This window comes from Anomaloglossus baeobatrachus, chromosome 4 (assembly GCF_048569485.1).
Source record: "Anomaloglossus baeobatrachus isolate aAnoBae1 chromosome 4, aAnoBae1.hap1, whole genome shotgun sequence".
NCBI lineage: Eukaryota > Metazoa > Chordata > Amphibia > Anura > Aromobatidae > Anomaloglossus > Anomaloglossus baeobatrachus.
Window position 1 is genome coordinate 667,095,410 of NC_134356.1, and position 15,697 is coordinate 667,111,106.

The following is a 15,697-nucleotide window of genomic DNA, read 5'->3' on the forward strand; positions in this document are numbered from 1 at the left end:
CTGAAGCAAGAATGGGAGCAATAATGGGGGACTTTATTACAGAAAAGAAAGAGAATGGAGATTATTATTTCAGGGGCCCAGAACATGTCATATTATTACAGAATGGGGGCCAGAGTAGAGGGCATTATTACAGGAAGGGGCGCAGGACAGGATACTTAATTAGAAGAAGTGGCCCAGGAGAGAAAACGTTACTACATGAAGGAACCCGGGACAGGGGATGGTATTGCAGGAAAGGCCTGAGGCAGGACAGGAATGGGGGCCATAATGGGGAACCTTATTACAGAAAAGACAGAGGAGGTAGAATATTATTACAGGGCCTAGGATACGTCATATATTACAGAATGGGGGCCAGAGCAGAGGGCATTATTACAGGAAGGGCCCAGAATAATGGATATTACTACAGTAGTGATCCCGGGGCATTGGATAATGTTGCAAGAAGGGTGCAGGATGAGAGGACATTATTACAGAACAGGGGCCAGGACAAGGGACATTATTATAGTATTGGGGCCAGAACATAAAACAATATAATAGGATGAGGGCCAAGACCAGGGACATTATTACATTAAGAGACTAGGATGGAGGATATTATTACAGGAAGAGGCCCAGGACATGCAACATTATTTTAAAAAAAGTGATGAGAACAGGGAACATTATTACAGGATGAAGACCAGGACAGGAGACATTATTACAGGATGGGGGTCAGGACAGGAGACATGATTACAGGATGGGGGTCAGGACAGGAGACATGATTACAGGATGGGGGTCAGGACAGGAGACATGATTACAGGATAGGGGTCAGGACAGGAGACATGATTACAGGATGGGGGTCAGGACAGGAGACATGATTACAGGATGGGGATCAGGACAGGAGACATGATTACAGGATGGGGGTCAGGACAGGAGACATGATTACAGAATGGTGGCCAGTTTAAGGAACACTTTTACTGGAAGGAAGTCAGAACAGAGTATATTATTACTGTATTGAAGCCAGACCAGGGAACTTTATTTGAAAAGTGTCCCAGGACAGGGGTACATAATTAAATTAAATATTTAACAGAGTAAATATTAAAAACAATAAAGGACACTATTATAGGAAAGGGCCCAGAATAGGGGCCATTACCACAAGAAGGGTCCCAGGATAGGGCAGATTATTACAGAAGGAGATCCAGGACAGGGGACATTATTACAGGATCATGGCACAGGATGGCCAAAATGTTTAAAGGAAGGGGGTCGGATTGGGGGATATTATTACAGGTATGGTTAAGGATGTCGAAAAGGATGGGGTTTTGATCCAGCGGATTGGCTTCAGAATCCAATATATAAAACTTACCATTTATTATTTGTTAAAACACAAAAAATTGAAAAGGTGAAACATATGGTAAGGCACCGCACATGTTATGGTTGTAGGTGCAGACCTACACGTTTCAACTTAGTGTTTTAATCATGGTCTAATGTCATATTGAAAGGTTCTCCAATAAAAAGATGGCTGACCATTTTCTATACAGGTGTGGTAATAATTAACACATATGTTGCTAAGGGTGAAAAGGAGAACAGCCATTAATGCACCAATTAAAATAAAGATACAAGTAAAAACCCAAATGGAAACATAATACAGTAAAACATTATAAATACAAGATGGTTCAGATAAATTGTATCCACTATACATCTATTAAGTGCATTAAAAATGTTGGGGTTCTATGAGGGGGTAAGTGCAAACCTGGATATTGGTAATGCAGCTGATGGGATTTATTTGGACTTTACAAAGGCATTTGATACTGTACCACATAATAGCCTTATATTAAAGCTCCAGCAGCAAGGACTAGGGGAAACTATATGCAACTGGGTAAGGAATTGGCTAAAAGATAGGAAGAGTAGTCATAAATAGTACATTCTCTAAATGGGCTATAGTCAGAAGTGGGGACCGCAGGGATCTGTACTGGGAGCAGTGGGGTCTGCGGGGATCTGTACTAGGACCGATTCTTTTTAATCTCTTTATTAATGACCTTGTAGATAGGATTGATAGTAAAGTGTCAGTCTTTGCTGATGACACCAAACTATGTAGGATATTAAAAACTGACCTTGATAGTACAATATTACAAAAAGATCTGGATAAGATGTCAGAATGGGCAGATACTTGGCAAATGAGATTTAATGTAGATAAATGTAAAGTAATGCACCTAGGACGGCGTAATCCTATAGCTGCGTATACATTAAATGGAAGTAAACTCGGGACTACAGAACAGGAGAAGGACTTGGGTATTCTCATTACAAATAAGCTGAGCAGCAGCACTCAATGTCAAGCAGCAGCTACTAAAGCAAACAAGATTCTAGGGTGTATAAAAAGAGAGATTAGATCCTGTGATCCCAACGTATTGTTACCCCTCTATAAATCACTTGTAAGGCCACATCTGGAATATGGGATCCAGTTTTGGGCTCCACATTTTAAAAAGAACTGTCAGAAGTTAGAGTCAGTTCAAAGGCAGCAACTAGATTATTACAAGGAATGGAGGCCGCCCGTATTGTGAGAGGTGGGAAAAAAGACGTCTCAGAGGAGATCTCATTTATATGTATAAATACATGTGTGGTCAATATAAAGGACTGGCACATGACTTATTTCTTCCAAAGACACTACTAAGGACCAGGGGGCACTCACTGCGAGTGGAAGAAAAGCGATTCCAGCAGCTAAATAGGAAAGGGTTCTTCACAGTTAGAGCAGTCAGACTGTGGAATACGACCACAAGAGGTAGTAATGGCAGATACTATAACAGCTTTATATCAGGGCTGGAGGATTTCCTCAGTACACACAACATTGTTGGTTATAAGTGACTTAGGGACAAAATGTATAATTGATGGAGGAAGGTTGAATTAGATGGACCTAGGTCTTTTTACAACCTATGTAACTTCGTCAATATGAATATCTACAAACAAATAAAGAATTAACATTGCAAAATCTAGTCCTCTCTATTACGTAATCACTTTGGAATTTTGGTTTCTAAAGTAAAAATCTATTTGCGTTCTCTATTGAGCAATTTTTGTCTGTGGTTTCCTCTTCCTAAGGGATTTATCACCTGCTCGATGCCCATAAAACCAAAGCGTGCCAGACTATTACCCTTGTAAACACCGGTGAAGTTTTGTGATACAGCAGAGACGTCACTTCAGTGTTAATCGCATCGGCCAAGTGTGTCCTCGTACGGATTTTACATGACACCATCGTGCATCCCACATATTGTATTTGACATTGGGAACATTCTACCACATAGATAACATGCATTTCATATAGTTTCTGACAGTAAAAGATAACTTGTTGCTGAAAAAAGAAAAAGTTTTGGCTTTCTTCACATATTGGCAGTATTTACACCAGTTCGCTCAACATCCATAGACACCCTCGATGTCGGCCCATGTCCCGGTATTCTGACCGGTACGATCCTCAATAAAATGGAAGTGATTTAGGCAACAAATGACTCTACCATCATCAGGGTTATTAGATACAGACCTGATGCAGCAGACTGAATCTTTACTTAAATAAAGGCAAAGCTATGATTCCCCTCAGACCGTGTTATTTTATGCCCTTTGTAGGAGAATTGCCTTCTCTATATACCTGATTCACACCATAATTCTGCCATAAAAACTTTGAAAAGTTGCAAAAAACTTTTTAAAATTGAGAGTCTACGTCTGTACATTGTATCAAAGTGTCAGGATCTTCAGTGTTGTCCCATGAAAATATATTCTAAAATATTTACAAAGATATGAGGGGTGTACTCATTTTTTTTACATACTGTATTTATAATATGTATGTATAAGGTATCATTCTACGTCTCTATCATCTTAGGTAAATGGTTTGTCTGGGCATCTGGGCACCTTTCCATCAATTTCAGATTGGCGGACACTAGGGATGATCGAATACCTCAAATATTCGGCTTCACGAATATCCGATGAATAGGTCGCCGCTATAGGAATATTGGATGTGCAATGTAAGTCTATGGGAAGCTCGAATAGTTCCGAACAGTTATTATTCGGGTTTCCCATAGACTTACATTGCGCATCAAATATTCGCGAATAGTCGAATAGCGGCAACCTATTCGGCAAATATTCGCAAAGCTGAATATTTGAGGTATTCGATCATCCCTAGTGGACACCCAACAGAACATTTCCCATATATGTGAATAGAAGGTGATTTGCAGCTTCTACACATTATATAAAGTTGTTCAGCTCCATGTCATGTTCACACCCGGCTACCACTGCTGTATATAGAAGACATCACAGTCTCCTATGAAGCAGGCCACAGGTTTGTATTCACGGGAATACTGTTATCATGTGGATTTGGTGCACATTTGACGGTATCAGCAGTAGGTTCTCAATCGTAGACGACATTATCCAAATCAGAAAATATCACGGCACATCAATTTAACTGAAGCATCATTTTATTTAATCTCAGCAGTGCATATGGGCCTAAAGGGTGCTTTACATGCTGCGACATCGCTAATGATATATCGTCGGGGTCACGTCATTAGTGACGCACATCCGGCACCGTTAGCGACATCGCAGCGCGTGACACCAATGAGCGATGATCAACGAGCGCAAAAACGTGAAAAATCATTGCTCGTTGACACGTCGTTCATTTCCTTAATATCGTTGCTGCTGCAGGTACAATGTTGTTCGTCGTTCCTGTGGCAGCACACATCGCTACGTGTGACACCGCAGGAACGACAAACATCTCTTTACCTGCGTCCACCGGCAATGAGGAAGGAAGGAGGTGGGCGGCATGTTTCGGCTGCTCATCTCCGCCCCTCCTCTACTGCTGGACGGCTGCCGTGTGATGTCGCTGTGACGCCGCACGAACCGCCCCCTTAGAAAGGAGGCGGATTGCCGGCCACAGCAACGTCGCAGGGAAGGTAAGTCCGTGTGACGGGTGTTAGCGATGATGTGCGCCACGGGCAGCGATTTGCCCTTGTCACACAACCGACGAGGGCAAGTACGCTCGCTAGCGATATCGGTACCAATATCGCAGCGTGTAAAGTACCCTTAAGGCCGGCAGAATGGCAGTCACGAGCATGCAAGTGCACTGATAGAATGGCACGCCCCATGCCTTTCCATGAGTTCTGCTCCGTTCCACTCACGGGTTTTAGGGCTATATGATGGCTGATTAATTCAGCCTACATCTGCTAGCAAAGATGAGGGCTCGACGTGCCTTAAATTAAGGTTCCTTGGACAGTCAACACACTTACTAGAGAGGTAAATAATCTACCGGTATATCTCTCAAAGAGAAACCATGATACATGTGTATACATATATCTATGTATTAAATAATTCAATGTGCAGTATCCACGTATACAGTGCCAAATTTGCCACTTGCCATCTTTAAGCCAGTGCCTAAGGTGGCAAAATTAAAGAGAGAGTAATAAAGTAAATTGTGCGTTTGTTTTATTTAATTATTCTTTATTGTGTTTGCAGCTGCTTTAGTTATCTAAGCATAACCGAGCCTAGGGAGAAACAAAGGCAGAGAGCGTGACACCACAGCTCATCTATTTCATGACTAGTTGTGGTGCTCCATATGCCACTCACCTCCTGTCTGGAGTAAGATATCTGGCATGGTGCAAGAGGGAGCACACCACTTTTGGGATACTTCTGATTTATGAAGAAACATCTGTTTGTGAGTGAGGAGAATCTGACTGGCACGCCCCTCCTCTGATATAAACAATGCTGGTCTTGATGAATTGGGGCCTATAGTCGCAGAAATCTTTATGGGTATGGCCACTTGATTATAATATTACTACTTTTGGTAAAATATGGGTAGTATTATCTTACATTTCATAGAATCATAGAATCATAGAATGGTAGAGTTGGAAGAGAACTCAAGGGCCATCGGGTCCAACCCCCTGCGAGTGCAAGCTTTCCTAAATCATCACAGCTATATGTTTATCCAGTTTCTGCTTTAAGATTTCCATTGATGGAGAGCTCACCACCTCCCAGAGTCGCCTGTTCCACTACCTGACTGCCCTCACTGCCTCCCGTGGCTGCCTATTCCACTCTCTGACTGCCCTTACTACCTCCCGGGGTTGCCTGTTCCACTCTCTGACTGCCCTCATTGTCATAAAGTTTTTCCTAATGTCTAATCTGAATCTCCTTCCTTAAAGTTCCATCCCATTGCTTCTTGTACTTCCTTGTGCTAATGAGAATAGGGTAGTTCCCTCTGCACTGTGACTACCTTTCAGATATTTGTAGACCGCTATTAAGTCTCCTCTCAGCCTTCTCTTTTTCCAACTAAACATCCCTAGTTCTTTTAGCCGTTCTTCATATGACATGGTTTGAAGACCTTCTACCATCTTGGTAGCTCTTATCTGGACTTGCTCCAATACATCGATGTCTTTCTTGAATTGATTAAGGTTTATTAGATGACAACCGAGGGAACAGTTAATTGATGTTACCATTAGAGTTACGCGGATTCAACCATGTAGGATCTAGTTTGAGTCAAATTTACTTAACTTTGCTGATTCACACAAATTTGTACACTTTTAGATTTGATTTGTGGTTCTTAAAAAAAACAGAAAAACATTTGTCAACACAAATTCCCAAAGTAAACATGAAAAAAATAAAAGCAAGCCACAAAGTATAAAAATGTGTTACTCTTTATAAACCAAAAATATTAAAACCAATCTAAAACGAATGGACCGACCTAAGAGATGGATGATTTTGATATGGGGGATCCAACACCAATACTATATAATATAAGGACACACAAATCTACGCTGTATAATGTATATACATCAAAATATAGCCCCCTGGTGTCTCTGTTTTCATTCTATTATGTTTTGGTGTATGGTCCCCTGGTGTCTCTGTTTTCAAAATATAACCTACATCAATGTGATCTATAGGGCATACGTTTATGTATTCACAAGCGTGAGAACCTCTATAGGCATACATATAGCATCATATATTTCAAAAGTTAGTAAATAAATTACTATCAAAAAAAGCGCAAACCAAGGTGACAATGCGGTGTCCCCACGCACTCGAATCCTCTTTTTCTCATGTAGACGGTAAGATCCTATGGTCAGCAGGGTCCTCTCTCTCTCTCTCTCTCTGTCCCGTAGAGTGTAAGCTCTTATGGTGAGCGGGGTCCTCTCTCTCTCCTGTAGAGCGTAAGTGTAGTGCCCCTGAGACTTTGGTCGCTACAGGGTATTGCATCTCACTTAAGGTGCAGTACTCATTCCGGGTAAGGAAGAGGTTAACCACTAGTGTTCATTACTTACACAACACAAACTTTAGGTGCTTTCCCACTGGAACTGGGCTAGAGGTTATCACCATAGCAACGGGACTTTCCCAGCACTAGTGAGTCATCAGGAAAGTGGGGGCAGCATGAGGGAAGTAAGAGAAGACACAGACTTTTACTTCAGAATAGTCTGGGACACAGAAGAACACGGCCGCTGAGGAGAGTGCTTTAGAGCTTCCTCAGTTAGGGCCGGCCCGACTGAAAGAAGCAGGAGATGACTAGTGGAGTTGGTGAGACACAGAAGCAACATGGTAGCTGGAGGTAAAGTTCAATAGCTCCCTCAGCACCAGTGCAGTTCAGGATGCAGAGCCCTAAGGTGGCGTACACTCCACGTTGCACCATCAGAATCTGCGAGGAAGAGGGATTTCATATCCCATTGCCCATTACAGAGTTCCCGGAGGCACAGCAGCATATAGAGTCAGGAGTCAAGTCCATGGTCGGGTCCATATTTGATTTGCGCGGCCTGCGAATAAGACAGGAACTAAACCCAAAGACACTGGGGTCCCCAAGCAGCTTCACACCACGGGGATCCACACTACACAGTGCAAGGAAGCAAGGTCTCGCACTCCACAACACCGGTGGTGGCCTCTGAACTATCTGGGATCGGCTGGGGCCCATCACGGCAGAAACCGGAACTCTGAGGGTGACGACTCAACAGTGAGTAAAAGACTTTGAACCGCTTCCACTGTGTCAGCCCATCATTACCGGCGTCGGTGCCCCGCGCTCCAGCGCCACCGGCCACTACCAACGCCACCATCCTCTTTGGGGCCTGGCTCTACCTGTGGGGAGCTATACCATCTGAGCTGCGACCCCATCCGCCCCAGAGGACAGTACCCGCAGAGGCGGCTAATCCCTGGCCACACACCACAGGTGGCGTCTCGAGACAACAAATCCCATATCCTCAACCCGTTCATCCTCATCTCCCCACCATCATCCCATCATCCATCCCTTCGTGGTCACGAAGCCGGGCAGGGCCACCCGTGACATCCCCTGACCCTCACCGGCCCGGTGACGAGTATTCCCAAGACCTCGAGAGGTGCTCCATAAGCTTTTATAGTTAGCAGGGTTTTCCTTCTCTCTTACCTGTAGAGTGCAAACTTTTATGGTCAGTGAGCTCCTATCTCTTCTTTCTCCAAGTGTATCTTACAAACAATTGTAAGTTTTCCCGTATTTATAGTCAAGAAAAACTATTCTCCATAAAACAATATAAAAGATAAATTAAAATATTTTTTTTTGTGAAAATTTGGTGACGTCTGCGAATTCTAATGTGAAATCATGTCATCTCTTTGTAAGGCTGGAGTCACATATGTGACCCACATGAGTATCGGATCGCAGTGCCTGGACTGGCCGGCGTCTCTCCTGACAGGACTGCATAGAAATACATGTAGCTGACTCTCTACTGTCAGGAGAGAAGCCAGCCAGTCCGGGCACTGCGATCCGATACTCATATGGGTCAAACGCAAGTGTAACTCCAGCCTAAAGGCCCCGTTACACACTATGATATATCTAACGATATGTTGTCGGGGTCACGTCATTAGTGACGCACATCCGGCATCGTTTGACATATCGTAGCGTGTGACAGCTACGAGCGACTGTGAACGAGCAAAAATACTCACCTTATCGTTGCTCGTTGACACGTCGCTCATTTTCAAAAAATCGATCGTCCTTCTGTGCGCCGGTTGTTCATTGTTTCTGAGGCAGCACACATCGCTCCGTGTGACACCCGGGAACGATGAACTGCAGCTTACCTGCGGCCGCCGGCAATGCGGAAGGAAGGAGGTGGGCGGGATGTTACGTCCCGCTCATCTCCGCCCCTCTGCTTATATTGGGCGGCCGCTGTGTGACGTCACTGTGACGCCAAACATCCCTCTCCTTCAGGAAGAGGATGTTCGCCGCCCACAGCGAGGTCGTTCGGGAGGTAAGTACGTGTGATGGGGGTTACCGACTTTATGCGACACGGGCAACAAATTGCCCGTAACACACGCGAGTAACGGGCCCTTAACATGCAGCAACTTTTCCTTTGTTGCAATCTCTATTATTTGCTGTTTTCTTTGCCTCCAATCTATATTGTTCAGTGATTTTCATGCTGGTTTTGTGGGATATTGGAACAGAGCTGTTTTTGAAATAAGTATTTCTGTATTTATCAGGCAGTCAACTGTTTACAGACCTGTGTCCTAAAATCTCTTTCGTTACTGATTAATTAGTATGTTTGGCTAGGATGAGAGCTAAAGCTAAAAAGCTTTATAACACCCCCCCCATGTCTCATGTGTATCACTCATCCCAGAAAGCAGCATGGGGCTCGGAGCTCTGGGTCTTATTCTACTATATGGACTAATTGGGTCCCACGCGCAGCCACCGTGAGTATAATCTGACCCTACACATCTACAGATTTCATACATTTACATATGAAGATGTAACAGCCGCCAACATGACGGCACCAAACTAGACCAATAGCGTAAGGCACCTCAGCACTCTATGAGAATCACCCTATTACAAAAGTATAGGCATCATGTCAGGGGTTTCTACATCTGTACTGTATATACAGATATGAATATATGCAGTGTAGATATATATATATATATATATATATATATATATATATATATATATATATGTGAACAACGAAAACACACAGTATAAGGCCAAAAATATCAATTTTTATTAAAGAGTTTATAATCACAATAAAACACATCAAAAACAAGGTGCCAAACAGATATAAGGGAGGACAGAGGAAAAATGTATAAATATTTGGGATAGAATGGGTCCAATAAATACATCCGAAGTCTATAAATACATATCAAGGTGCATAGTGCCAATAAAGTATCCTGGATGAATCTACATAGCTGTTCTATCCCAAATATAGTTCAAGACAATAAAGTGCAAAGTGAAAGCTCTAGCAGCAAGGAACCAGCATTAGAAGATCAAGTACCGGCTATATACAAAGTTTAAGTGAAGTACGAGTAAGTTATGTCAGCCATAAAAAGATATAGGGTTGTACAAAAAATTACAGAGAAGAGCTGGAGATCACTGAGTAGAGCAAACAAGCAGGTTATAAGTCTTAGCGCAATGAAGGTAGGAGTAAAAGAGCTTATAAGTAGAATATATTTATCTCTGTCACACCCCACGCTTCCAACGTACGTTTCGTTAGAACTTCTTCAGGGAGCGTGTGTTGGAAGGGTGAGGGGAGGCATTTATACACATCAGTGCCCAGTGAACAGCTGAGCGCCAGTCAGCTGACATGTCGGGTGAGTGGTATTGCGGCGCATACATCCTCCAAAGGTACCGTAATCAGGGGAAGACAAGGCAGCGGTCAACGGAGACAGAGCGTCATCTGCCGTCATGGAGACGGCGCCTGCGCTCCAGCCCCTGTAGCCACAGACATGTCATTCCACGGCTCTGCTTTTGAGTATGCGCACGGACTCCAGGTTGGATCTTTAGTGTAAGTATAGTACACTGAATCATGTTGCCACAGTGACAAAGTATATATAATCTATGTGAAAACAAGTGTATATATATTTAAGTATGGTGAAAATAAAGAACATATATGAAATATGTATATAAAAAGAACGATACTGAAGTACAGCCGCCCCGTAAATATATCATATGTGTACAATAGTGATAATACAAACAGTATGGGCGTACATCGTACACACAGGAAAAAGAAAAAGTGAAGTGAAAATTAGTGCTATTGAAGTGAAACATATATGACTCCAAGTTTACATATACAAAAATATGTGCAAACATCAACATTATATATACCATATATAAAAAAATATATATATACAAGAACACTTGCAACCACAAAAAACAAAAAATATAAAAAAATTAGAACAAAAGGTGTATAGAGAATAGAAAAAAGGACATCATGAATAAAAATGAATAAAAAATCTTCAAAAGTACAACATCCAGAACCACATCCAACCATCCGACAGAATGTAATATCGGCCACCACTGCATGAAAAAGAATATTAAAACAATTAAAATCAAGAAATGATAAAATAAAACACCCTAACCCCTAAAAAAAGTCCGAAGAAATTTTACTATCGAAGATTATAAAAATGACGCAAAACCAAAATTCTCATTCAGACCCTTTGGTGCGACTGTATTCAATCTGTAGATCCATCTGCTCTCAACTTGGGACAACACTTTAAACAAATTACCACCCCTTTGACCGAGAGACACTTGATCAATGGCAATGATAGAGAGTTTGCTGGCGTCACAATTATGCCAGAATTTTAAATGTCTGGCAATTGTTTTAAGTTGTTCATCAAATTTGGAATTTTTTGCCTTTTCGATGTCACGTACATGTTCCCTGACACGAAATTTAAGCTCTCTAGTGGTCATCCCAACATACACTTTCTTGCAGGGGCATGTAGACTTTATGCGACACGGGCAACAAATTGCCCGTAACACACGCGAGTAACGGGCCCTTAACATGCAGCAACTTTTCCTTTGTTGCAATCTCTATTATTTGCTGTTTTCTTTGCCTCCAATCTATATTGTTCAGTGATTTTCATGCTGGTTTTGTGGGATATTGGAACAGAGCTGTTTTTGAAATAAGTATTTCTGTATTTATCTGGCAGTCAACTGTTTACAGACCTGTGTCCTAAAATCTCTTTTGTTACTGATTAATTAGTATGTTTGGCTAGGATGAGAGCTAAGGCTAAAAAGCTTTATAACACCCCCCCCCCCCCCCCATGTCTCATGTGTATCACTCATCCCAGAAAGCAGCATGGGGCTCGGAGCTCTGGGTCTTATTCTACTATATGGACTAATTGGGTCCCACGCGCAGCCGCCGTGAGTATAATCTGACCCTACACATCTACAGATTTCATACATTTACATATGAAGGTGTAACAGCCGCCAACATGACGGCACCAAACTAGACCAATAGCGTAAGGCACCTCAGCACTCTATGAGAATCACCCTATTACAAAAGTATAGGCGTCATGTTAGTGGTTTCTACATCTGTACTGTATATACAGATATGAATATATATAGTGTAGATATATATATATATATATATATATATATATATAAATGTAGGTATGTATGTATGCATGTATGTATATATATATATATATATGTATAGTTTATATTGTCTGTAAACTACTATGGAAAACAGGTACTATATACAAGTGCAACTCCATTTATTGGAATATCATTAAAAAGTTATTTTATTTCTGTAATTCAATACAAAAAGGGAAACACATATATTATATAGAGTCATTACACACAGAGGGATCTATTCCTATATATTATATAGTCATTACACACAGAGGGATCTATTCCTATATATTATATAGAGTCATTACACACAGAGGAATCTATTCCTATATATTATATAGAGTCATTGCACACAGAGGGATCTATTCCTATATATTATATAGAGTCATTACACAAAGAGGGATCTATTCCTATATATTATATAGAGTCATTACACACAGAGGGATCTCTTCCTATATATTATTTAGAGTCATTACACACAGAGGGATCTATTCCTATATATTATATAGCCATTACACACAGCGGGATCTATTCCTATATATTATGTAGAGTCATTACACACAGAGGGATCTATTCCTATATATTATATAGCCATTACACACAGAGGGATCTATTCCTATATATTATATAGAGTCATTACACACAGAGGGATCTATTCCAATATATTATATAGAGTCATTACATACAGAGGAATCTATTCCTATATATTATGAAGAGTCATTACACACAGAGGGATCTATTTCTATATTATTATATAGAATCATTACACACAGAGGAATCTATTCCTATATATTATATATAGTCATTACACACAGAGGGATCTATTCCTATTTATTATGAAGAGTCATTACACACAGAGTGATCTATTCCTATATATTATATAGAGTCATTATACACAGAGTGATCTTTTAATATACCGTATTTTATATAGAGTCATTACTCATAGTGGGATCTATTCCTATATATTATATAGTCATTACACACAGAGGGATCTATTCCTATATATTATATAGAGTCATTACACACAGAGGGATCTATTCCTATATATTTTATAGAGTCATTACACACAGAGGGATCTATTCCTATATATTATATAGAGTCATTACACACATTGATCTATTTTTTTACAGTATGTATATTCCTTAAATGTTCACCATATTTCCAAAATATGAACTTACCATCTAGTCATAGAATAAGGGCGGCATTACACGAGACGATATATCGTGCGATCGCACGAGGGATCGCACCCGCCCCCATCGTTTGTGCGTCACGGGCAATTTATTGCCTGTGTCGCACAAAGTCGTTAAACCCCCGTCACACGTACTTACCTCCCGAACGACCTCGCTGTGGGCGGCGAACATCCTCTTCCTGAAGGGGGAGGGACGTTTGGTGTCACAGCGACGTCACACAGCGGCCGCCCAATAGAAGCGGAGGGGCGGAGATGAGCGGGACATAAAATCTTGCCCATCTCCTTCCTTCTCCTTCCTTCCTCATTGCTGGCGGGATGCAGGTAAGTTGTTGTTCGTCGTTCCCGAGGTGTCACACGTAGCGATGTGTGCTGCCACGGGAACGATGAACAACCGGCGCGCAGAAGGAGGACCGACATTATGGAAATGAACGATGTGTCAACGAGCAACGATAAGATGAGTATTTTTGCTCGATCACAGTCGTTTGGAGGTGTCACACGCTACGATATCTCTAACAATGCCGGATGTGCGTCACGAATTCCGTTACCCCGACGACATATTGCCCGCTATATCGTACCGTGTAATGCCGCCCTAAGTATCACTGAGAGTTAAACCCCTGGGACTCCCAGATTGGCACTGAGAATGGGCGAAGCCTCGTCCTGATCCTGAATAAATTACAGGGGCTTGTGTATGGTCTCTGCTCTATTATGTATACATGGAATTACTGAATACAGTGGTCGGTGATTTATGGTGGTCCCATAAACAGTAAATGGAGAGGACGCTATGCGCTATTCTCTGGGTTCCAGATCCTTAACGCCAGGATTGTTGGGGATCTAAATGTTGGGGTAGGTGTTAACTTGATTGTTTGGGAATAACCCTTTAAGGGATGATTATACTGTTTTAACTTTTTTAACCTTGTTTTAAAATTTATATATTTTTTTTTAATTTTTAAGCAAATTCCATAACTAAAACATTATAGTACATTTGAGTAAACAAAAGAGAGATTATTTTTTCTGGGAGTGAAAAATAATCGACGTACAATACTGTATACTGTGTACGTGTCTATCTGTCAATTTAACGACCTGTCTGACTGTCTACCAGACTGCATTAATATCTATCAGTAGACAAACAGATAGACAGATGATAGACAGAATACTAATCCAATTATTTTACAGTACAATATCACAAAAGTGAGTACACTCCTCACATTTTTATAAATATTTTATTACTAGCTGTAGTACCCGTTCGTTGCCCGGGATAGTAACTGTCTCTCTGTCTCTCTTCAAGTTTCTGTCTCCCTCTGTCTGTCTGTCTGTCTCTGTGTGTCTGTCTCTGTCTGTCTGCATCAGTTTCTCTGTTTGTCTCTGTATCAATCTCTCTGTCTGTCTCTCTATCTCTATGTCTCTCTCTTTATCTCTGTGTCTGTCTGTCTCTATCTGTCTGTCAGTCTCTTTCCACATCTGTCTCATTCCAGGTTTGTCTCGTTCCAGGTCTGTCTCTTTCCCCGTCTGTCTCTTTCCCCATCTGTCTCGACCCCTGTCTGTTTCGATCCCTGTCTGTCTCGATCCCTGTCTGTCTCGTTCGCCATCTGTCTCATTCACAGTCTGTCTCGTTCGCAGTCTGTCTCATTCCCCATCTGTCTCATTCCATATCTGTCTCGTTCCACGTCTGTCTCGTTTCCCCGTCTGTCTTTTTCCCCATCTGTCTTTTTCCCCGTCTGTCTCTTTCCAGGTCTGTCTCTTTCCAAGTCTGTCTCTTTCCCCATTTGTCTCTTTCCCTGTCTGTCTCTTTCCCTGTCTGTCTCTCTCCCTGTCTGTCTCTTTCCCCGTCTGTCTCTTTCCCCGTCTGTCTCTTTCCCCGTCTGTCTCTTTCCCCGTCTGCCTCTTTCCCCGTCTGCCTCTTTCCCCATCTGTCTCGACCCCTGTCTGTTTCGATCCCTGTCTGTCTCGATCCCTGTCTGTCTCGTTCGCCATCTGTCTCATTCACAGTCTGTCTCGTTCGCAGTCTGTCTCATTCCCCATCTGTCTCATTCCATATCTGTCTCGTTCCACGTCTGTCTCGTTTCCCCGTCTGTCTTTTTCCCCGTCTGTCTTTTTCCCCGTCTGTCTCTTTCCAGGTCTGTCTCTTTCCAAGTCTGTCTCTTTCCCCATTTGTCTCTTTCCCTGTCTGTCTCTCTCCCTGTCTGTCTCTTTCCCCGTCTGCCTCTTTCCCCGTCTGCCTCTTTCCCTGTCTGCCT

General features: G+C 42.1%; 1 protein-coding gene across 1 annotated transcript in view; it reads left to right on the forward strand.

Annotated features, from left to right (window-relative positions):
• Positions 1–11,999: 11,999 nt before the first annotated feature.
• The window catches only part of LOC142302077 (complement C3-like), a 339,126-nt gene continuing 335,428 nt past the window's right edge, over positions 12,000–15,697 (forward strand). Inside the window, exon 1 of the mRNA XM_075343156.1 lies at positions 12,000–12,064. Within this exon, the coding sequence (XP_075199271.1) occupies positions 12,000–12,064 (65 nt within the window). The remainder of the gene's footprint in view (positions 12,065–15,697) is intronic.